Raw genomic sequence first — 22786 nt, forward strand, 5'->3', positions numbered from 1 at the left:
CCAGTAACAGGCACGTAGCTCGGTCAAACCGGCGGAACGGAGCCAGCTGGACACGCCGAGAGCGCGGCTGAGGTGAGGGAGCAGATGTCAGGGAAGGTTTCTGAGTCAGAAGACATCGTCTTACCTAGCTTACCTATCTCCTAGTAACACAGAATATTATTCAAGAAATTCAGATTCAAATATAACCAAATTATAGTTGGACCTGTTCAGATTTATTTTCCACAAATTAATTGTCTTACTCTCTAAAAATTATAATCGACAGCATTTTAGCAAATTGTCTTTTGAAATTAATTTAGAAAAAGTAAACCATGTGTCGTAAAAATTACAGGACCGTCTCCCATTCTTACTCTAACAAATCTCAAACTATTAGTGCTCCAGATCGCTGGACGGAGAGCTCACTGCAGTACATATATACATAAATTACATATATACAGTGTTTCTTAACACCCTAATCCTACCAGTCCGCCCTTCCTGCAAGAGTCTGCGGTGAAACCAAACCCTACCTTCATGCACCTTTGTTTAGAGGACTAGGAAAAGATGAATCGGTGCATCCATAATTCATGCTCTTATTTCCTAACCGCTGGCCCGGTGCAGCACTTTATTTACCGGCCTCGGCGCCCCTGTTCTGGCCCCCGTGCACGGCCTGCCAGTTTATTTTAGGCTCTCACTCATGACTTGGAAGGCTTCATCAGGGAGCCCCTTGCTGTCCACAGAGGTGAGTCCAGGTGCAGGTCGGAGGCTGAAGGTCAGATGGTCACTGCTCCTGCTTTAAATACCGCCTGAAGATTACACAACCACCTGATTTTAAGAGTAATTCAATAGTCGCACTTTCTGGGTGATTTACTGGAACATTTCTTTTAGACTCTTTAAAAAAAAAGTTTTTCTTTCTTTTTGAAATCCGTGATTGTATTTCATGTGCATGACAAGCTCATTGTTCTCTCCACTCATATTCTACATGGATATGGAGAGTTGGAAGAGGAAAGCATCATCATCCGGCCGCACTAAAGCAGTTCTCTCTGCGGCAAAGTGCACATCAATGAACACATTAATCAGGACGACAAACGCCGCCTTCACACAGCGACGGAAGGGAAGGTTGCTGCAAACTGTGTCGAGGGGATCCGGCTCCACGAGCGCCGGATGCTTCGCCGCGATGTCCCGCGATGTCCCCGTTGTTCCTGCTCGGAACTGACGATGACCCTGTGCGACTCGTCATTTGAATACCCACACGGGACGGCGTGCCCCCCAGACCGAAGCCTTTCTGTTTGCGTGTCACTGGGCAGGTGTGTGTGTGTGTGTGCGCGCTGGCCCCCTTTTAGACCCACACAATTTTAGTCCTCCTGACGCCGCTGCCTGGCGGCGGTGACGGCGGTGTACATCAGTCTGGGCGGTGTGCCTTGAACTGTGCGTCAGCGTCCTCGCAGCCAAGTGTGTCCGGCCCCGGTCCAAGCGAGCCCTCCCGACAGTGGATCGCCTCACATCGATTCCCTCTTATTTATTCATCAATGATTCGGGTTTATGGACTTAGTTTTAACCGGAACCTCCAGTGTTGGGACACAAGTGGCGCCACCTGTCTGATCCCCGTTTAGGAATGAAGAGCATCGTCTCACAACTGGGATCTGGGTTTCACACAAACACACAGCCGGTGTTGTTGGGTGAGTGTGTGAGCGCTGCAGGGTGGTGTACTGGATCTCCTGCTCGTGGAACGCCAATGCCGTCGTTTCCTCGCAGCCTACAGTCGAGCCACCTTCAGCCTTCTGACAGATACAGGGAGGAAGGCAGAGGAAGGGGGGAGATAAAGGGGGAGAAGAAAATAGTGAATCAGCGAGACAAAATTCGGCAGCTGGCAGCTGATGGATGTGCTGCGAGCAGCTCGTCTTCCTCTGGACTCTGTGATAACGCGCCGAGCTCTCTTCCTCCCTCGCCTCCGTAGCTTGCTCTCTGTGTCTATTTGCTTTTTCCTCCTCCTCCTCCTCAGAAGAGTGTCCGTTTTCCTGCAGCTGGGCCGCTGACTCCTCCAACCCTGTGTTCGATTCTGCCCGTGTGTTCGCTAAATGTGTCTTTATGCTGCGACCCGAAGCAACGCTTTAAATCGAAATGACATATCTCCCCCGTCTCCCCTCTCGTCCCACTTCTCTCCGTGCCGCTCTCTCTGGCTGATGGACAGTTGGCAAGAAGAACCGCGGGTCAACAGGTAAAGAGCCCATTAACATTTACATTATCTTCCCCGTCTCCTTCGCTCTGGCTGTTTCTGCTGAAGGAGAGACAAACATTGCTGTGACCCTTCACCCCCCCCCACTCCCCCACCCCCCCGCCCCCCCCCTCCCACGAGGTCAGAGCTGAGGGTCGCTCAGCTAAGTGCTCAGCCGCGTGTCATATTGGCAGCCGGGGTGATGTTCCACCGCCGTAGCTTCACCGCTTCCGCCTCTTTGCCGGCGAGAAAAAAAAAACATCCAGCGGCCCACAGGTATAAATAATGCAGTGTGATGATACAATGTCTTTCATGGGAATTATATCGTGATCCAATTATACAAACCAATTTCTCAGAAACCAAGTTAGTGGTTTTGTTTCCACCACAGAATGAACCAACTGGCCTTCAGTTACAAACGTTTTGCTCCAATACCCCAGAATGAAACAGTGCACAGTGCCTCCGTCTGCAATACTACGGCAAACCCATTAGTTCAAATAAATTATATTTTCATTTATTCATTCATAAAGCTTTGTGGTCCGACGTAATAAACGTAATTATTTAAATCCTGTCACGAGCCCCAGTGAATATAAAACAACAAAATGTCTATAAACTTGTTTCCCGCTCTTCTGTAGGCCGTCGTCCCCTTCTGTCCGTCTCCTTAGTAACCAAACCCAATGCCGTTGTGCTGGAGCCCGGCTGTAATGTTCCTTCATGGACACCAACTGTCATCGCTGCAGTTGTGACAAAGTTCTTTTTTAGGGCAACTCTCTGTGGACGCTTGAGCACTTTTTTGTTTTCCCCAGATTGATTAATCCCAGGAGCCGCTGTCGTTTGTTGATGGGGGATAAAAATAGTTGAGTTTTTGTTTTCTTCACTTTACCAAAACACACTTGCGAGCATGAATCCATCGCGCATGCCCTTATTCCGGCGTAGAGGTGATGAAACGTTCCCCCGTTACGTCAATATGTGGGTTTTGTCAGACGACCCCCCCCCCCAAAAAAAACAACAACTGATATATAATGCTCGAAATGAATCAAATAATCACTGAGCGCTCCCCAGAGCTTAACCCACGTGGCGCCACACAGATGCTGCGTGTTCCTACTTTCTCCAGCGTCTCCCCGTCTCCGCCCTCCGTCACTGACGTGGCACGATGACAGGGAGAGATGGAGGATTTGGCAGCTGAAGGAAGAGATGAATATTTCAAATCGGGCATCTTTCTCGGCCCTCTCACTGGTTCCCATAGTCTGTGTCAGTCTCCCCCGTGGGGCGGGGATCTCCTACTCTTGGTGTGGTGCTGTTTTATCTGTGTGTGTGTGTGTGTGTGTGTGTGCGCGCGGCGTGTCTTTGCTTGTGGTTTCATATTGGCATTCTAAAGCAAGTGTAGTCAGACGGTGACACTTAGCTGTCAGCATGCAGCATTAATGAGTGCAGTGACACGCACAAACACTCACCTCGCTCTCTCTCGCACAAACACACACACACACACACACATGCAGTATTCTCAAGACAGATCAGCAAATAGTCACTTCTCCTTTTTATTAACTATATGTTTACCCTCAATGGTTTCTTCTGCTGAATGCTGTGCAGCTCCTTCAAGCAATCATTTCAAGTGTCTCCTTTCCTTCCTTAACGCTCGCCCTCTCTCCTTCTCTCCTTCCCTCCTTCTCTCTAACTCTTCCTCTCTTTCTGCTGTGTGATTTGTGTTGGGTGGCTTTGCACCCTGCAGAGTATATGACGTCTCTATTAATACACAGTCAGCTAACTCCAGCCTTCTCTTTGTATATGAGTTGTGTGTGTATGTGTGTGTGTGTGTGTGTGTGTGTGCGTAGGTGCATGTTCGCCCCTCTGCTAGTCCCTCGCTCTCCAGGTTGCTACACAGTTTAGTTTGAAAGGCTAAAACACTCAGTTTATAGAAATCAGAAATAGAAATATCACACACACACACGCACACCGACTGACACAATAGGGAGTGTGAAGTGACTGACAGATTTAATAGGAGAACAAGCTGTAATCTGAGAGAATCCATTTGAGGGGATTACGTTGTAATCTGCGGATGGAATAGCCTTTCATCTCTCTCTCTCTCTCTATTTATCCATCTTTATATCTGTTCTGCCCTGAAGCTGCACCAATCCTTTTAATCAGCCCTGCTTTTTTTTATCATTCCCTTCTTTGATTTAATTTAGGAGGTTTCTGCTTCCATCCGAATATCACGCATACACGCGCGTGCACGCACACGCACTTCCTCACACAGCTGTGTCACCTCCCCAGTACTTAGCTGTCAATCAAAGATGATTGCACTGAGGGGGGGATTGTAACGTTGCAGCGCGTCAGTTCCTCCCTGGTGACACCCGCATCCGTGCTCACGCTCGCACACACACACCCAATGTAGGCTTTAGACCCCCACCGCCATCTCATTTGATTGATTTTTTATTTTTTTGTTCTTCTCTTTTATGAAGCTTTTCCGCTCCAACATATTGTTGTGATATTGCTTCATTGTACTACAACCCTCCTTCGCTCCTTCGCTCTCTCTCCGACCCATGTTGCTTCTCGTTTGCTAAACGGAGAACCCAATAGAGTTAGATTCAACATGTGGAGCCACACACTCACATTCCAGTTTGGATATCAAGCCTTGGTTAGGTCGAGGGAGATTCATTTAGGAGGAGATGGGGGAATATGAATTGAAATGATATGGATCTCCCGGATAAAGAGCCTGTTCAGAGAGAAAAGAAAGGCACGGAACACACAACCATACGGCATCCAGCTTTCTCCTCTACTTCTACCGTCGTGTCTGTCGCTCCAGGGTCAAGAAGCTCCCCGGCCCCCGGCAGACTGACACCGGAGTTCCTTCGAGTTAAACAGGTCGGGGTCACGTTTTCCCCTCCGCTCGTTACTGGACGGCCCCCATGTATCCGCTGCTGCTTCCCGCCACTTCTCTTCTCTTCCCGCCCTCCTCCTCAAGTTGGAGGCCTCAGCCAGTGTCAGTGTCAGGACAGTGGAGTGCGCGCGTGTGTTATCTTCATGTTTCCGCGTGTCTTATGTCATGTGACGGGGGGGAGGGGATATGGCTTTTAAGCTCTTCCTCTCTGATAGGGGAGGGGGGGGGGGGGAGAAAATGATGGAGAAAAAAAGAATGAGGGGGAGGAATAAAAAGCGGCGAGTTAATTACCACCTTTTCCTCTTTCCCATCAAAGGGGAGATCAAAGCTCCTCCTCGCCTCCCCCTGCCTCCCCTCCTCACACCCCGACCCCCCCTCCCCCACCCCTTTCAGACCTGGCCTGTTCATTTGTAGTCCTTACTCCTCCCTTATTCATCGGTGTTCCAGCCGATCCACGGGAAGCCGAAGAATGTCCACACGTGTACGAGTAACACAAAGGCTTCTTGCCTCGTTTCTTATTCTACTGTCTTATACTGCGTCGCTGAGCCGATTTGTTCCAACTGATAACAATCCTCGAGTGTCCTTTGAGAAGCAGTGAGTGGGTATACCCACTATAAATCATACTCACACACACACAGAATCCCAATCCTGCACACACACACACACACACACACACACACACACCACCGTACTTTTAGGGCGTAAATCGCTGTTTGTATACTCACAGCCATGTACTCTAGTCTCAGCACACTATCATTGTAACACACGCACACACCACCACGTCTCCTATACATCGTTATGGGCCGTATGGTAATGTGTCTCACACTGACGCCTTGACTGAGACTGATGTTGTTTATAAGTGAGGATTGTGTGCGTGTGCGTACCATTAAAAATATGTCTGGAGTAGAAGACAATGGTTTGTGTGGAAGAAGTGGAAATAAATGTTTCATTTGTCTTTTGTGTCAGTCTGACAAACGCTGTCTGTCACTCTTACGTCCTCTCGAGGCTCAACACTCATTTTCAACATTGGTTTCTATTTTTTGTCATTTTCTAAATTTCTTCGTTAATTTCTGCGCACCTTTCTAAAATCCTCTGTAATGCATTTTAAGTGTCACGTCTATCTGCGTGGGCCAAATACATGGCTTTTATTATCACACTGCATTGTTTCATTGTGACAACTTTTCTTCTCATCAAACGCGTTTACAAAAGAGAGAAATGGCAGAGCTGCATTGTGCTGACCCACAGACGGCTGCGAGACGCCGGCAGCGCGGCCCATCCGCTCCGTGGCCCTTTTATCCTCATTAAGTGAAGACTAGAGTCAGAAAGTCTTAAAACACGATTCAATTATACATAAATATTACAGTAATAGATGGTAACGTCGAACAAAACCAAGAACACTGTCACGAGAGTGAGTGTGAGACTTTGTGTCATCATGCAGCTGTGTGACAGTAAACTCTCTCTCTCTCTTTCTCTCGCTCACAGATCCGGAGTCGGAACTCGTGGCTCCGGCGATTGTGATCGGACCCAAAAACAAAACGGTGGTGGCGGGCAGCAGCGAGGCAACACTGGAGTGCATCGCTAATGCCAGGTAAATGTATTTTATGCACACACACACACACACACACACACACACACACACACACACAAACACACACAGATGCACAAACAATTCCTTTCTTACTAGACAGCGCTGCTTTGCTTCCAAAGCAATTAGAGGACACTCTCTAAACCTGTAGCTCAGCAAGTCTCTCCCCCAGTGTTTTGTGTATAGACACACACACACACACACACTCAGCCCAGCACCAAGTTAACTGAAACAGAAGTTGGATCAAAGTCCTGTGTGACATCGGCAGAGAGATCCACGCTGACACAGAAGGCGGCGTCGCGTTCTATTTGAGGGGAAGGTTTTTCTTGGGAGCGATGACAAGTGCACTCATCTCTCAGGGGAGCGCCGTGCTCCCCCCCCCCCCCCCCCCTCCCCCCTCTGTGTCCCTTATGAGTAAAAAGGCATCTGAGCGCCGGCTTACGTGCGCTTCATGTTAAACAACGCGGTGTTTGTTCTGAACTCGGCGCGCAGACGTTCGTTTTGTTCCCTCTAAACAAGCGATTGTGGGTGGGCTCCCCTCTCGAGACCAAAGGAACACTCCTCGACAACGCTTCTCCACCCTATTTGTACGTAGCAAACACGCAGCCGGCAGAGTAGCTACACACAGTCCGACTCCTGCAGTACCACAGCGGCCCCGACCGCACACTGACTCCATTGATGCCGGCGGATTGGTTGCGAAGCCACCGTTTACACATAAGGAGAAGGCTATAAATATTTAACGTGTTGTAATTCGCCCTCATAAAAGTCCCAAGGTTAATTAAAAAGAAAAGTGAGGCTGCTTTGGAGCGGACCGAGCCACCGCGAGCCTGGATCGTCAGATGATGCTCAGCTCACATGCCGTGCTTAGTTTCATCGCAGGCTATTTTCGCCATATTGTGTCTTGACCACTGCACTCCGGGGACGCGTGTGAAAAGTGAAGAAACCATGTTACACATAATAGAAGACGGGCAGTCACCGCAGCAGCAGGATCTATTTCCACCGTGTAAATAATGACAAATGTGTGATGCGAGACACAATTCCATACATACAAAATACAGTTTTAGCTTATCCTTGGCTACGGTCGGACACATGTACATCGTGTCATCTGTACCTTGCTACCAAGTCCTACCGGTATTACGACGGTAGAAACATTAACTCAGAGACTTCTGCCAGAAACAAGCCACACTACAGGCACCGTTTGTGAAATGAGTATCCACTCAGAGATGCTCCTTGCAGAGGGACCACGCTGCACCCAGGGGAGAACGGAGAGAGAGAGAGAAACCGTTTCATTGAAGTTTGGGATGGAGTATGATCAGTGAAATCAAGAGTCTAAAAGCATCTTCTATCCACATCCATTAAACCTTTTATCAGTCACACGCACCAACGCAGTCCTGCTGGAGTGCTCAAATAATTAGGAGTGTGATGAAAACAAGCTGTGCCAATAGATCTAATATGAAGGGCTGTCAAAACCTGCTTTTCTGTCTTTGGGTACATTTTGGGCTCTTTGGTTGCAAACTGTCAGGGAGGCTAGGGCCACAAGGACCTGGAATCAAAAGCAGACTTGACACGAGGTAGTTAGAAGCAATTCTTGTCTTTAATCCAGGCGGAGGTTCGGTACACGGGTAATCAGGCAGAGGAGGCAGATAAATCCAAGTCGGCAGGCAAAGGGTTACGGGTGGACAGAAAAGGTTCAAAACACGGGAAGGCACACTGGAGGATATCGCTGGTAAGCTCATGGGAGACAAGAGACAAACTGGCACAGAGCCATGTGTCGGCAAGGGCTAAATACACAGGGGAATGAGACACAGGTGTAATCAATAAGGGTGGGGCTTTGTAATCACGGGGGCGGCGGCATACAGGTAGGCGGTGTCTGAAACGAGAGAGAAGGGTGATTGACAGAAGATACACAGGAATCACTTTGTGGCCAAAATCCCCAGTCTGGGTGTTACAGTACCCCCCCTCCTAAGGCCGGCACCAGACGGCCCAGGCTCATCAGGGAACTTCAGGTGGAAGTCCCTGACGAGGTTAGGCCCCAAGATGTTGCGAGCTGGCTCCCACGACCTCTCCTCTGGCCCGTATCCCTCCCAATCTACCAGATACTGGAGGCCCCGACCGCGGCGTCGGACTGCCAAGAGCCGCTTGACGGTGTAGGTTGGTCCGCCATCAATGAGTCTGGGGGGTGGTGGGGCTTTGGTGGCAGGGACCAAGTGGCTCTCCATGGCTGGCTTTAACCGGGCTACATGAAAAGTGGGATGCACTCTCATAGGTCTAGGGATTTTAAGCCTCATGGCCGCAGGGTTGATCACCTTAGAGATGGGGAAGGGGCCAACGAACCTTGGCGCCAACTTGCGGGACTCCACACGAATGGGCAGGTCGCGCGTAGATAACCACACTCTCTGGCCGACCCGATAGTTAGGGGCTGGGGTCCGTCGTCGATCCGCCATCCTCTTCGACCGTGCAGCGCTCTTGAGGAGGGCCTGGCGGGCTCGGTCCCAGGTGCGGCGGCAACGCCGGACCATGGCCAGCGCCGAGGGCACCCTGGACTCCCTCTCTAGGGCAGGAAACAGGGGTGGCTGATAGCCATAGGCACACTGGAACGGGGAGAGGCCCGAAGACGAAGAAGGGAGTGTGTTGTGCGCATACTCAATCCAGATGAGGTTCTTGCACCAGGAGGTTGGGTCTTTGGAAACCAAACAGCGAAGGCCCGTCTCCAGCTCCTGGTTCAGACGCTCAGTCTGCCCATTGGATTCCGGGTGATAGCCAGAAGATAGACTGACCGTTGCTCCTAAGAGGCTGCAGAACTCTTTCCAAAACTTGGACACGAACTGGGGGCCCCGATCAGACACCACATCTGCAGGGAAACCATGGAGACGAAAAACGTGAGAGAGCACCGCCTCCGCGGTTCCCTTGGCGGAGGGCAGCTTAGGCAGGGGAATGAAATGGACCATCTTAGAGAACCGGTCGACCACCGTGAGGACGGTGGTGTTGCCCTCGGACCGGGGAAGCCCTGTGACGAAATCCAGCGAGATGTTGGACCAGGGGCGATGTGGAACCGGCAGGGGGCGAAGGAGCCCGACCGGGGAGCGTCGAGGGACCTTACAGCTTGCACACACCTGGCAAGCCGACACGTACTCTCCTACCTCCCTCTCCATCGCGGGCCACCAGAACCGCTGTTTTATAACAAACATAGTCCTCCGAACTCCGGGATGGCAGGAGATTCGGGCGCAGTGGGCCCAATGGATGACCTGCGAGCGGAGAGAAGGGGGAACAAACAGCCTGCTGGGGGGACAACCGTTAGGAACAGAGATGCTTGCGGCAGCCTGTCTCACCTTCTCCTCAATGTCCCAGGTGACGGCGCCAACTAGGCAAGACAAGGGCAGAATGCAGGAGGGTGGGTTGGGTGGGGAGACAGGGTCAAAAAGCCGGGAAAGAGAGTCTGGCTTCGCGTTCTTTGAGCCTGGGCGATAAGACAGGGAAAAGTTGAACCTATTAAAGAAAAGCGCCCACCTGGCTTGACGAGGGTTTAGTCTTTTGGCCGTCCTCAGATACTCCAGGTTCTTATGGTCTGTCCAGACCAGGAATGGGTATTCAGCGCCCTCCAGCCAGTGCCGCCACTCCTCCAGGGCTACCTTGACTGCTAGCAGTTCCCGGTCCCCAATGTCGTAGTTCCTCTCAGCAGGAGAAAGGCTCCGGGAGAGGAAGGCGCAAGGATGCAGCTTGTCATCCTTCTCTGATCTTTGGGAAAGTATTGCTCCCACTCCCACGTCTGAGGCGTCAACCTCCACCACAAACTGCTGATTAGGGTTGGGGAGGATAAGTATCGGGGCCGAGGTGAATGCCTTCTTGAGGTGTTTGAAGGCAGCGTCGGCGTCAGGGTTCCACTGGAACTTGACCACAGAAGATGTTAGTGCATGCAGCGGGGCAGCTACTGAACTAAAGTTCCTAATGAACCTCCTATAAAAATTGGCGAAACCCAAAAATCGTTGGACCGCCTTGCGATCGCTGGGAGTGGGCCAGCCTGTGACTGCCGCCACCTTCCCTGGCTCCATCTGCACTTTGCCCTCCGACACAATGAACCCCAGGAACGAAACGGCAGATACGTGAAACTCACATTTCTCCGCCTTCACAAATAGCTGATGGTCAAGGAGCCGCTGGAGAACCTGCCTAACATGCATCCGGTGGGTCTCTTCGTCGGGGGAGAAGATCAGAATGTCATCCAGATATACGAACACAGGAATGTTGAGCAGGTCTCGGAGGACGTCATTCGCCAGAGCCTGAAAAACAGCTGGAGCATTAGTTAGTCCGAAAGGCATCACCAGATACTCGTAATGCCCCCTGGGAGTGTTGAAAGCAGTCTTCCATTCGTCTCCCTCCCTAATCCTGACCAAATGATAGGCATTTCTCAAGTCGAGCTTAGTAAAGATCTTGGCCCCTTGTAGCAAATCGAATGCTGACGAAATAAGGGGCAGAGGGTACCTGTTCTTGACTGTGATGTTGTTTAATCCCCTGTAATCAATACAGGGGCGCAGTGTCTTGTCCTTCTTGCTGACAAAAAAAACCCCTGCACCCGCTGGGGATGATGAAGGTCTGATTAAGCCCGCCGCCAACGAGGAGGTTACGTAATCCTTCATAGCCTGTGTCTCAGGTGCAGACTGGGAATAAATTCTCCCTCTGGGAGGAGATGATCCTGGGAGCAGATCAATGGCGCAATCATACTCCCGATGTGGAGGCAGAGAAGTGGCTCGGGCCTTATTAAATACCTCCTTAAGGTCGTGGTAACATGCCGGTACCCTGGAAAGGTCCGGGTAGTCTGAGTCCAATGGCGGCAGCTGTTGCGGTGCAGATAGTGGGGTGGTTTGAGACGGTGTCGTGGAAAAGCATCGCGTCGAACACTCCCTCCTCCATGCAATCACTGTCCCCGAAGACCAGTCCATATGGGGGTTGTGTTGGGACAGCCAGGGAAAGCCCAGAATGAGGGGGTGTTGCGAGGACTGGAACACGTGGAAGCAAATAGTCTCTGTGTGGTGGTCCGGGAAGGTTAACTGCACAGGGGATGTGTGGTGAGTGACCCTACAGAGTAGGCGCCCATCGAGGGCACTAGCTTCCAGGGGCTTCGGGAGAGGATGCCTCTCTAATCCCAGTCTGCGCACCAATCCGCTGTCCATCAGGTTGGCGTCCGAACCTGAATCCACCAGCACTCTCTGACTGAGAAAGGCGGTTTGAGAGGAGATGGAAACTCTGGGAAGAACCCGAGGCGGACCTACGGACAGTGTGGTACGGCTCACCAGTGACGTCCTCCTCACTGGTGAGCCTGATCTTTTAGTGGACAGGAGGCGATGAGGTGGCCCCTCTGGCCACAGTAGATGCATCTACCGTCCCGCAGGCGACGCTGCCGCTCCTCGGGGGTCAACCTGGTCCTCCCGAGTTGCATGGGTTCCTCGGCTGGGTGGTGGAGTGCGGGGCGATCGGGAGAAGTCTGGTGTCGAGCATGTGAGTCAGTAGTGGGATCGCTGTGGAGCGAGTTCCAGTTGAGACCTGTGCCATGTCTCCTAGGGGGTGGGGGAGGGGGTGAGCGGGAGGCTGGTGAGTTAAACAGGCGGCTAGGTCTCTCTCTCTTGAACTCACCTAGGCGGCTCTCTAACCTTACAGCAAGGGCGGTTAAGGCCTCAAGACTCTCGGAATCATCCCTCAATGCTAACTCCTCCCTCACTGGGTTGTTAAGTCCTCTGAGAAAAACCCCCTGGAGTGACGCATCGGACCACCCGGACCCTTGAGCTATGGTTCTGAAGTTGATTGCGAACTCTGCCACGCTGCGGGACCCCTGTCTTAGAGAGAGTAGGCGTGAAGCAACGTCTTTGCCTCTAACTGGGTGATCAAAAACTCTACGCATTTCATCTGAGAAGCACTGATATGAAGAGAGTATAGGAGACTGGCTCTCCCATATGCTGGTAGCCCAGGCCAACGCCCTCCCAGTCATGGAGCCCATCATGAAGGCAACCTTAGCTCTATCAGTGACATATCTCGAAGGCTGTTGGTCAAAGATTAATGAGCACTGCATCAAAAAAGACTTGCATGTTCCCAGGTCTCCGGCGTAGCGCTCCGGTGCAGGCACATTGGGCTCCTGGGAGCAAAAGGTGGGTCGGGCAGATTGCAAAGGAGGAGTAGCCGCCTCTGGGGCTGGGGGGGGTGGCTGCGGGGCGGCTTGACGAAGCTGCTGTCCCAGCTGGTTCACCTCCGCAGAAAGAGCTCGAAGAGACTCCATCATCCCTCGGAGAAGTTGGTCGTGGTGCCCCACGAGGGTACCCTGTGAGGCGACAGCCTGACGGAGGGAATCTGGGTCCGCTGATTCCATGTTGGCCAGTTTGTACTGTCAGGGAGGCTAGGGCCACAAGGACCTGGAATCAAAAGCAGACTTGACACGAGGTAGTTAGAAGCAATTCTTGTCTTTAATCCAGGCGGAGGTTCGGTACACGGGTAATCAGGCAGAGGAGGCAGATAAATCCAAGTCGGCAGGCAAAGGGTTACGGGTGGACAGAAAAGGTTCAAAACACGGGAAGGCACACTGGAGGATATCGCTGGTAAGCTCATGGGAGACAAGAGACAAACTGGCACAGAGCCATGTGTCGGCAAGGGCTAAATACACAGGGGAATGAGACACAGGTGTAATCAATAAGGGTGGGGCTTTGTAATCACGGGGGCGGCGGCATACAGGTAGGCGGTGTCTGAAACGAGAGAGAAGGGTGATTGACAGAAGATACACAGGAATCACTTTGTGGCCAAAATCCCCAGTCTGGGTGTTACACAAACAGGACCCACTGAGTAAGCGTGTGCAGGAGCTTTGGCCGAGCCGCCAGTTGAATATCTCGAGTTGTATCTGGGAGACGGAGCCGCTTCCTCTCCACAAGCAGACCAGACAAGTTGCCTACTTTAAGAAACTTATTATGAAACTTCCAACATCTAATGTTTATTTAGTGTCTTCAATTATTTTTAACAAACTCGCCTTATTAGCATCCATATAAGATGTGCTGTATGCTGTGAGTGCATTATTTTCCCAAAAGTGTGACTTTTCCATATATTGTACCATCCATTCAATGTGGCTTAATTATGAGCTTGTCCTCCACGTGTCTTAACGTGACCTTTGTTAGTGCCATCTAATGTCGTGTCAAAGTGATTCATAGTGCGATTAAAACCAATGAAGGTCCAAGAAATAAAAAGTGTAATAGTAATAAATCAAGAGAATGTAACATTAATGATCGTTAAGCTAATGTATTTTGGAAATATCACTTGTTCGCTTTCGCAGTGGTTTATGTTTAACATGCAGCCTCTTTTATTTATTGTTTTATGTCATTCCATCTGAATCCTTTATGTTAGTTTACTGAGTCCTACTAACATGGTTACAAACCAAGAACCCAATTATTTCTTAAAACATTAAAGAAAGTTATATTTTTAAGGTTGTAGCAATAGCCTTTTTAAAATGTTTTTTCTAATGTTACTTTATTGATTATCATTTTATTCAAGTACAATTCCATTTTTTATTGTTTGCTGTAAAATATGCCTTTGGAAATTATACGATTATATGATTACATGATTAATAACAATTGAAATGTTGCGTGAAAATCCACCACAAAACTGCTACGCGCTTTTATGAATGCATACAATGCTGAATTGATGGTGTCTTAAACAAATACAACCACACAAAAAAAAGTTATTTTGATGTTTTTTTATCTCAAAGCAAAATGTCACTATACGTTTGCCATCCCCAGCATCCACTGACTAAAGCTCCTTCATGCTGAGTAGAGCAGACTGCTCTGATATACCGACTGTCATCATTCATTTCCTGCCTCATTGACACACAAACTGATGGATTTAATATGTCGTAATTGCCTTCTGTCACTCTTTTCCTTTCCCTCCAAATCACCCGGCTCCTGCTATTTCCTTTCTTCCTCTCCCCTCAGACCCGTCGACGGCCTCGTGGTGTCATGGAAACGCGATGGGCGTCGTCTGGCCGGTGGGCGTCGGCTCATTATTCCCTCCCCCAACTCGTCAGACTCCGGGTTATATGTTTGTGAGGCGTCGCTTAGCAACAGCACTGCCAAACCTGTGGAGGCCAGGGCACACCTCACGGTGATGGGTAAGTAACGAATACACACACACACACACACCAAGGCCAACACGATGGGCCATGATTATCGTGGGCTGGCCTTACCCATCAACCCTAATTTCCTCAACGTGTACCTAATTTCCTATTTACACCTCGCTCTCGTCTTTTCTCGCACATTTTCCCTCCGGCCGCTGTTCCGTTCTGTTTTATTTATATTTTCTGATTTAGTCTTCTTTGGTCCTGGAAGCATGACGATGAACCCCGCGGGCCGCTTGACTGTCAACCACACGACCACTCGAGCTAAATCTGTGGTCCCCGCCCGCCAACCAACTGCCCCGTAGTCACAAGCACCGGGTACATCCATGTACTTAATGCCTCCACGTGTGCCCGCAGATCCTCCACACAGTCACAACATGGCACACACACACACACACACACACACACAGAGGCCTGTTTGCCCGACAGCTAAATTAGTTTTGTTCCCCGGAGTCGGCAGTCAATAAGAGAACACTGAGAGCTCTCGAAAAACAGGAGCGGCCCCGGCGCGATGCTCGCCCCGCGCGCACGCCCGTGTAAATAGAAAACAACGCGCAGGCAGCGAGCGCGTGATTGATGGGGCGGAACTTTCCTCTCCCCCTCCCTCCCCAGTTCGTCAGCTTCTTTTTGATCTCCTGTGATTGTCGGAGCGGGGGAGCACGCGACGCGCCTCGCAGTGGAACTCACTAGTCAGGAAAGACCTGCCTGAATATTTATATCCCTCTCGTTCCCTGTCTGTTCCCCCGCTAACCATCCACCGACAATTCATGTGCCCTCTTTCCTTGTATCCTTCACCTTCTTCTGTCTCTCTCTCCTTCATTAAGCAAACTGCTCGGGCCTGCATGGCAGGGACAGAGTCCGCTTGCCTTTACGTGTATCAGAGGAGTCGGCACTGATGAATACATTGGTGCTGATCCCCTTCCCCTGCTATGGGCTCAACAGACCCTGATCCAATGAAAGGGATTCCTAAACAGAATAGCGTATGTGTGTGAAAGAAGGAGGCAGCCTCAAAGGTGTTCATTATTCAATTTCACTTCTTTTCTGCCCAGATCCACTAATCGGAATATGTATGATACCGCATACAGTGGAGACGGCTGCCGGTGCAAAAAGAACCCAAATCTGTTGTTGTGCTCCGTCTTAGTTTGGCAGGCAGACAACAGGGAATTCATGGGAGCTCACGGCTCTAAACCCAAACACCCAAACACACACCCCAAATATGTCCTGCTGTCCTTGTGCACGTGGGCCCTCGCACTCACCTGACTGAAGGCGGTTAATCCGTCTGCGTTATCGCCGTCCCGCCACGCGGCTGTTATTCATCTCTGGTTTTGCCGCTCCTCTGTTCACCGCAGGCCTTTTCAAGTTCTCTTGTCGAAAATCGCGCCGAATTCCACCGCTTCACAGCAAAAGGCGGGCGATGCGGCGCATGTGTGGGTTTGAAAGTTGCCACAAAACAGTGAAGAACTTTGAAGTCAAGCAACATGGGCGTCTGCTGTGTAGCTGTCCACACACACACACGGAGCTTGATCAAACTTGCATTCAGTCTTTTTTTCTCTTATTGCCACCTCAGTTTACCCATCCATTGTATGAAGCTACGAGAAATGGAGACAAATAACGCTGGAGGAAACAGATTCTTTCCCTTTTTTTTTCTTTTTCTTGGAAGTACAATAGCATTTGAATGGAAGCTGAGAGCGTCAAAACATCACTGTTATACGTTATAATTAAAGCACAAAGAAACGAAATGAAACTTCCATTAAAATGCTTTCTCCTTGTCGGTGAAGAATTACGTCTTTGTGACAGGCAGTATACACATTCATTATTTAGCGCACACACTGGACATTTCATTTTCCTCTAAGTCATTTTTCAGTGAACAGGTGCTGCTGCTGTGTGGAGCCACTTACCAGGGGAACAGGACTGGAAACAAATTAGCCGGCCCGTCCCCCCTCGCCCCCCCCCCCCTCTCTGGGCTTACTCTGTCAATATCTCTCCCTAAATAATACAAATGTTTTTGGAAGGAAATGGAAGCCACGCGGCACATTTTCTTCTTGCTTTGTCTCGTCAGCTGCCGTCGGCTTTCAGGGCGACGCCGGTGGAGACGTTTAGAGGGACCACTTATTGGCAGCCAAGCTAAGCCCTTTAAAAAGGGGATTGTTTCCCCTTCGGGAAACTCTTAAGAATCCGTGATTTCACGGGGCATATAGACGGACGTCCCGCTTCGCAATGGCACTCGAGACACTCAAGAGGCCAAGAGAGGGGGTTCCATTTTCATTCAGCCGTGGAGTTTCCCACTCCAAGTCTCTGCTCTGCTAAATAACTTTATTCTGACTTCAAGACTGGCCTTTAAAGCTGCTTTGTGATTGAAGTTGTTACGCCCTTTTTCAAGGCTTATTGGTAGTAGTTGAAGCGTGCTGGCCGCAGCAGGGGGTGTTGTCAGTTTTTGTTGTTGCATTTGAGATGCTCTTTTATCTGTTGTGTTGATTTGGAATGTGCTCAGTATATGAATGCTTTACGTTGTGTCCCTGCAGAGCTGCCTTCCCTCACTGCTCAACCTAAGAGGAAGATCCTGGCTGACCTCGACAGGAACGTGGAGATCCCCTGCACGGCTACAGGTACACTGACTGTGTGTGTGTGTGTGTGTGTGCGGTCATAATTTCTCCTGTCCCCACTGGCTGTGAGGAGATCTCTTCCTAAAGCGATTCCAGCGTGAGGAATGGCCGACGAAATCCACAGTTCTCGTTCTGTGTCAAAATGCCTCAGCAGTCGGAGTTAGTCATGTCAAGTGGGCATCTTGCAGAGCTGAGCGGCGGTGCACGGATAGGAACTCATACGGGGAATATTGCATGGCGTAAAACACCACCACTTTAGAGGATGCCCACTTGATTTGACAAACTACTGACCTGAACAGCCTCAAATTAGCTTCAAATTGGCTGAAAGTTGAAAGGGAGTCATTCCGTCCCCCTCCTCTGATATTTGGATTGAATTGGAAAGGGATCGCTTTTCACTCAATTTACATTTGAAGATGTGGGTCTTTAACGTGCGTCATTTTCAGCTCAAAGGCCAAAAACCAACAGATACTGCTTGTTGTCGTAGTACCTGACATCATCTCGCTTTGAGAGCCTGCAGTTACAGAGGGAAGCAATACGCAACGTGTCCATCCAATGAGGACTTAGAAGTACAGCACCCATGAACTGAACCGATTCAATGCATGAAACCCTCACACCGTTACATGATGTAGGGGTTTGGTCTCATTGTGTGTGCATCAGAGTGTGGGCTTCCTGAAGAGAGAAAATATACTTCTGAGATCTCACACAGAGGCTGAAAGTCGCACCGTTGTTGCTCTTATTAAAGGGATAAACATGAAAACATTCAGGTGAGCACAGGTGGAAACGGCTCTCAAAATGGCACGGTGCACTCCCCCTCTCTCACACACAAGCTGAGCGAGTGTGTTCCTCCTCAGTAATCTGATACAGTGGCAGTGTAATTAAATAGCCGAGGCCTGAGGGTACAGAGAGAGGGATGGAGGCTGCGAGGACGGGACGACACGCAGAGTGCAGAGTGACAGAGTGAGCGAGACAAGGCGGCCGCCAAAGGTTGACACCAACAGATTGAGCGAAAGTGTGGAATTCATCTCTCCTTACCTCAAACGCACGCACACACACACACACACACACACACACACACACACACACACACAGACACATACACACATGCGTACTGGTGTGCAGTGTCGAGATAGAATAATTGCATGAGCCCCTGTGCCTGTCATATCTGGCATGTCCGTCAGACAGGTGTCGGCTGATACCAGCAAAGTGCTGCTTTTGCCCACATATTTTATTTAGAATGTTTTTTGGCCCCCTTCTGCCACCCTTACCCTACACGCACACCCTCCAATCAATATATTATTAGCAGTCAATATGCCCACATGCATATTAACAGGGGGACATTAGTCGGAGAAGAAAGATCGGTGTGTGGCGGTTTACTCAGCGCTGAGGTCAGCGGATTGTTAAGTGACTTTAATCCCTCCTCTCCATCCCTCCTTGTGTGTGTCCCTCCGCTTGTGTAGGTGTGCCCCAGCCCCGAGTAGAGTGGTACAAGGACACGGTCCCTCTTTCCAAACTGGCCAACCCCCGCTACAAGGTCACCGCGGCAACCGGGCTGACGGTGCGCAGGGTGCAGCCAGGAGACGGAGGAATCTTCCAGTGCTTCGCTCGCAACGCTGCCGGAGAAACTCAGGCACACGCACAACTGCTCGTATCCAGTGAGTCCACGTATCCACGCAACCTTTTTGGTGCTGGCAACTTTTTTTTATTTGTCTCAGAAGAGCCACGCTCGTTACAATTAAAAGTCCCCATGGAGCTGCAGCACCACCACCTTCCACAATTATGCACACGCACGTAGTTCGAGGTTGTGAATGAAGCCTCCACTGATCAAAGACGAGGCGTGTGGGTTTAGATCAACACTGTGATTCTCTCTCACCCGTTCTGTCCTTTTCCCTCTTTGCCATTAACCTCCACTCTTCCTTCCCCGTCTCTTTCAGGCGTTTACCCCACGTTTACGTCCACGCCTTCCGACCAAACGGTAACCGATGGGACCACGGCCTTGTTCACGTGCCAGACGAATGGTGCTCCGAAGCCCGCCATCACCTGGAGGAAAGGTAGAACGCACACTCGCCACTGGACGTGCTTAACGGCTTCGTGGCGCTCATTCACCTTCGAGGCTGTTTCATTCATTTCTTTCGGCAGGATCACAGGTCTTGGCGAGCGGCTCCTTCCAGGTTCCGCGGTTCACGCTCTTGCAGTCAGGTGGTTTGCAGATTCAGCCGGTCAACTTGCAGGACTCCGGAGAGTACACCTGCATCGCCTCCAACTCCGGCGGGACCATCAACGCCACCTCGGCGCTCACCGTCTGGAGTAAGACACACGCGCTCTAAAATGCATTAAACTGCTCAATATGCATTTTCCAAACAGACTGAAACCGACCTGGAGCAGTAATTTATCCTTAGCTGTCCAATCACGTTAGCCCAGAGTGGAGAACTGCAGTGTGATTGGTTATTGATGCGGTGGGCTGCTGTAATGGTGAAGTAATCATCTGATTGGCCGGGTTAGAGTAAGATTGATTAGCTGGTAAACTTATCGATTGGCTGATTTCATAAATATATATATAAATATTTATCATGACAGTTTAGGATTAAGTGCTGTTGAATTACATTAATCACAAACCTGGGCCCGGTCACATCCCAAAAATACCTAAATAACAGCGTTATTAATGGATGCTCTCTACATTGCACCCATTTTTCATTTTTTCTCTTTCGAGTCCAACAAAGCACGAATAACATGATCGAATAGGCTGCTTTCCACATTCCTCACTGTGGGCCTCCCTGTGTGTGTTGGCGGTGAGCAGCCCTGCTTATGTGCTGTTGAGCTCAGAGTTTACAGTTATCAAATAATTGAGTTCTTATTATTCTGGAGCAGCATACATTCACGTGTATGTATACTGTGTCATGTGATTTAAAGATAATAATAAACTCATTTCAGCCCGCTCCTCCTCCTCCTTTCTCTGGTTGCAGCCCGTACAGTCATTTCTGTGCCTCCAACCGACCAGCGTGTCATCAAAGGAACCACTGCTATTCTGGACTGTAATGCAACACACGACCCCAGAGTCAATATCAGGTACCTTTTTGCACACGTGCATATTTACTCTCCCCGTTGTCCATGAATTGCTGTGCGTCCGTGTGCAGCACATGTCCACGTATTCCTCCTCTGTTGCAGCTTCAGGTGGGATCGAGGCGGTGTGCCGATCCGTGCCACCAATGTGGGTCGGGTTTCCATGCGCCAGGGCTCTCTCACTATTGGCCAGACGTGGTCAGGCGACATCGGGGATTACACCTGTACCGTGACGTCGCAGGCTGGCAACGATTCTCACTCTGCACGCCTCGAAGTCATGTGAGTACAAAGAGACATCCGTCCTAGTTCATGGCTTCCTCCTGTTATCTGCATTATTTTTCACCATCGCTGCATCCTTTGCTGTCCTACGCTTGGGATTAGTTTCAGGAATACAAAATTTTCCTCCATAGCTGAACAATTCCACCCAGCTCTGTGGGGATGAGTCCGACCTTTAGTCAGATGCAAGCTTGCTGGTTATTGTGGAAAACAGAAGTAACATTGATTCAACACAGCATGAAATGTTTATACACATTGAATAGGCTGCAATCAAATGGGGGGAAAAGACTGACTGGGAGGATGCCTCTGGATTCAGTGTGACAGGACAAAAAATCTATGCACAACATAATCCTGGAGAAACAGGATAATTGAGAGGGCTGAAAAACACATTAGTGTCAACTTATTTCAGCGGTGGGATAATGAAATAATTGCTTGTTCCCAACGGTAGCCATGTTCTCTCAGGGGTCAGACCCCCTCTAAACCAAAATACTTTTCTATATCATTAAAACCGTAAACTGTGAGAATGTGGCTCGTCAGTGAGAGTTATTACGAGCCAGTGTAAGGCCTCGTCGGCTATCGTTTGCTCCCTGCTCTGTGCAACCGCATTCGTCTTTGAATGTGAAACCTCGTTCCCGCCTGCCCGCCGCGCACGTCACATTCAGTGTTCGGCATGGGCGTGCATTCCTGTCGCTCAGATTAAAAAATGCCACACACATATTTCAAGTGTGTCCCGCGCTGCGACCCCCGCAGCCTCATTACAGCCACTGTGAGGGAACGCCATCAGGTTGTGGGCTTCATATATTAATTAGGTACTTGCATAATGTATTTATAAAAGGCACTTATGATATATTTATACAATTGTGGGGTGGGAGGGTGATAGAACATGAGTCTGCATCCTTCTGCATTATACATCATGAGAGGTCACACGAGTCGCACTCGGAGGGAGGAAGCGAGTCTCCGTGTATGGCGGCGCAAAAACAAATGGCGGAACGAAGGGATTCCTGTCAGTGTGCGCGCACGTCCACGCGCGCGTGACTGACATTCTCGTTAGCTCACTATCAAAGGGTCACGGAGGTTAACAGACGCTGGCGGCTGAGGAGACAGACTAATTACCTGCAGGTTATTGGTTCAACTCCCGCAAGAGCCATCCGTGTGTGTGTGTGTGTGTGTGCGTGTGTGTGTGTGTTTTGGGCTGAGGGAACATAGTTGCTCTAACGTTCTCTCAGCTCATCCATTAATTAACGTGATCATGTCAAGTCAGAAAAAAGAAAACATCATTCTCGTTCCACCCTCCACCCCCCCCGCCCCCTCGCGCGCCCTTCGCCAGCGGCCTTGCTTCTGCAAATCCATTTGGACTTATTGTAGTTTTTCAAAGTTTCGGGTCAGTCTGTAACCATCAGGAAAACCCCAATTAGCCTCGACTGTTTCCTTTCTTCACCAGGTTCGCTGTCTCTGCGAGTGTGGAGGAGAAGCCCCGCCCACATGGCGCCGCAGAGGCAGCGGGACCGCAAATGCCGGGCAAAACCTGTCTCAGCTTAGTTTTTTAAAATATATTTCCATCCAGCTTAGTCAACGTGAGAAGATTTGACGTGTCTTTTCCTGGCATCATGTCGGCTAAAACGTTGGTCACGTTCTTAGAGGCGCAATTGGCCATGTCTGCAGTAGGTCATCAGAAATGACCGAGGTCATTCATATTGTACGATAACTCCTCTCTGTTACCCTCCTTTTCTCACACCAACTTCATTTTTAAACGGCTTCTATCCCAAAATAAAAAACGGAACTCTATATTCTTCCACTTTATGTCATCTGATGGAATTATGAACTGGCAGCCTGACAGCGTACGCACACATCCATGATTGTTTGGGAATAATGAATGACCTTATGAATATGTAATGCCACTAGTGTAAGCACACAGGAAGTGGGTCTTTCCTTTTGCTTTCAGCTTAAATATGTTGGTTTTGTCCTAAAATGTAATCAGTTGATAACTGTTATCTCTGCTGGTGCGTCGAGCCTTCGCGTGGAGCGACACTGAGATCTGCTTTATATTCCCTCTACTCCTCCAAGC

At 49.9% G+C, this 22786-nt stretch overlaps 1 protein-coding gene across 2 annotated transcripts in view; it reads left to right on the forward strand.

Annotated features, from left to right (window-relative positions):
- The window catches only part of LOC120825525 (protein sidekick-1), an 89751-nt gene that overhangs the window by 14413 nt on the left and 52552 nt on the right, over positions 1-22786 (forward strand). The window contains exons 2-10 of one of the 2 annotated variants that reach the window (XM_078109319.1): positions 2165-2191; positions 6546-6651; positions 14604-14779; positions 17308-17391; positions 18846-19040; positions 19320-19436; positions 19525-19692; positions 20349-20451; positions 20551-20724. In XM_078109319.1, coding sequence (XP_077965445.1) covers positions 2165-2191; positions 6546-6651; positions 14604-14779; positions 17308-17391; positions 18846-19040; positions 19320-19436; positions 19525-19692; positions 20349-20451; positions 20551-20724 — 1150 coding nt within the window. The remainder of the gene's footprint in view (positions 1-2164; positions 2192-6545; positions 6652-14603; positions 14780-17307; positions 17392-18845; positions 19041-19319; positions 19437-19524; positions 19693-20348; positions 20452-20550; positions 20725-22786) is intronic. The other variant, XM_078109320.1, reaches the window with a different exon arrangement.

Source organism: Gasterosteus aculeatus, chromosome 9 (genome assembly GCF_964276395.1).
Source record: "Gasterosteus aculeatus chromosome 9, fGasAcu3.hap1.1, whole genome shotgun sequence".
Lineage (NCBI taxonomy): Eukaryota > Metazoa > Chordata > Actinopteri > Perciformes > Gasterosteidae > Gasterosteus > Gasterosteus aculeatus.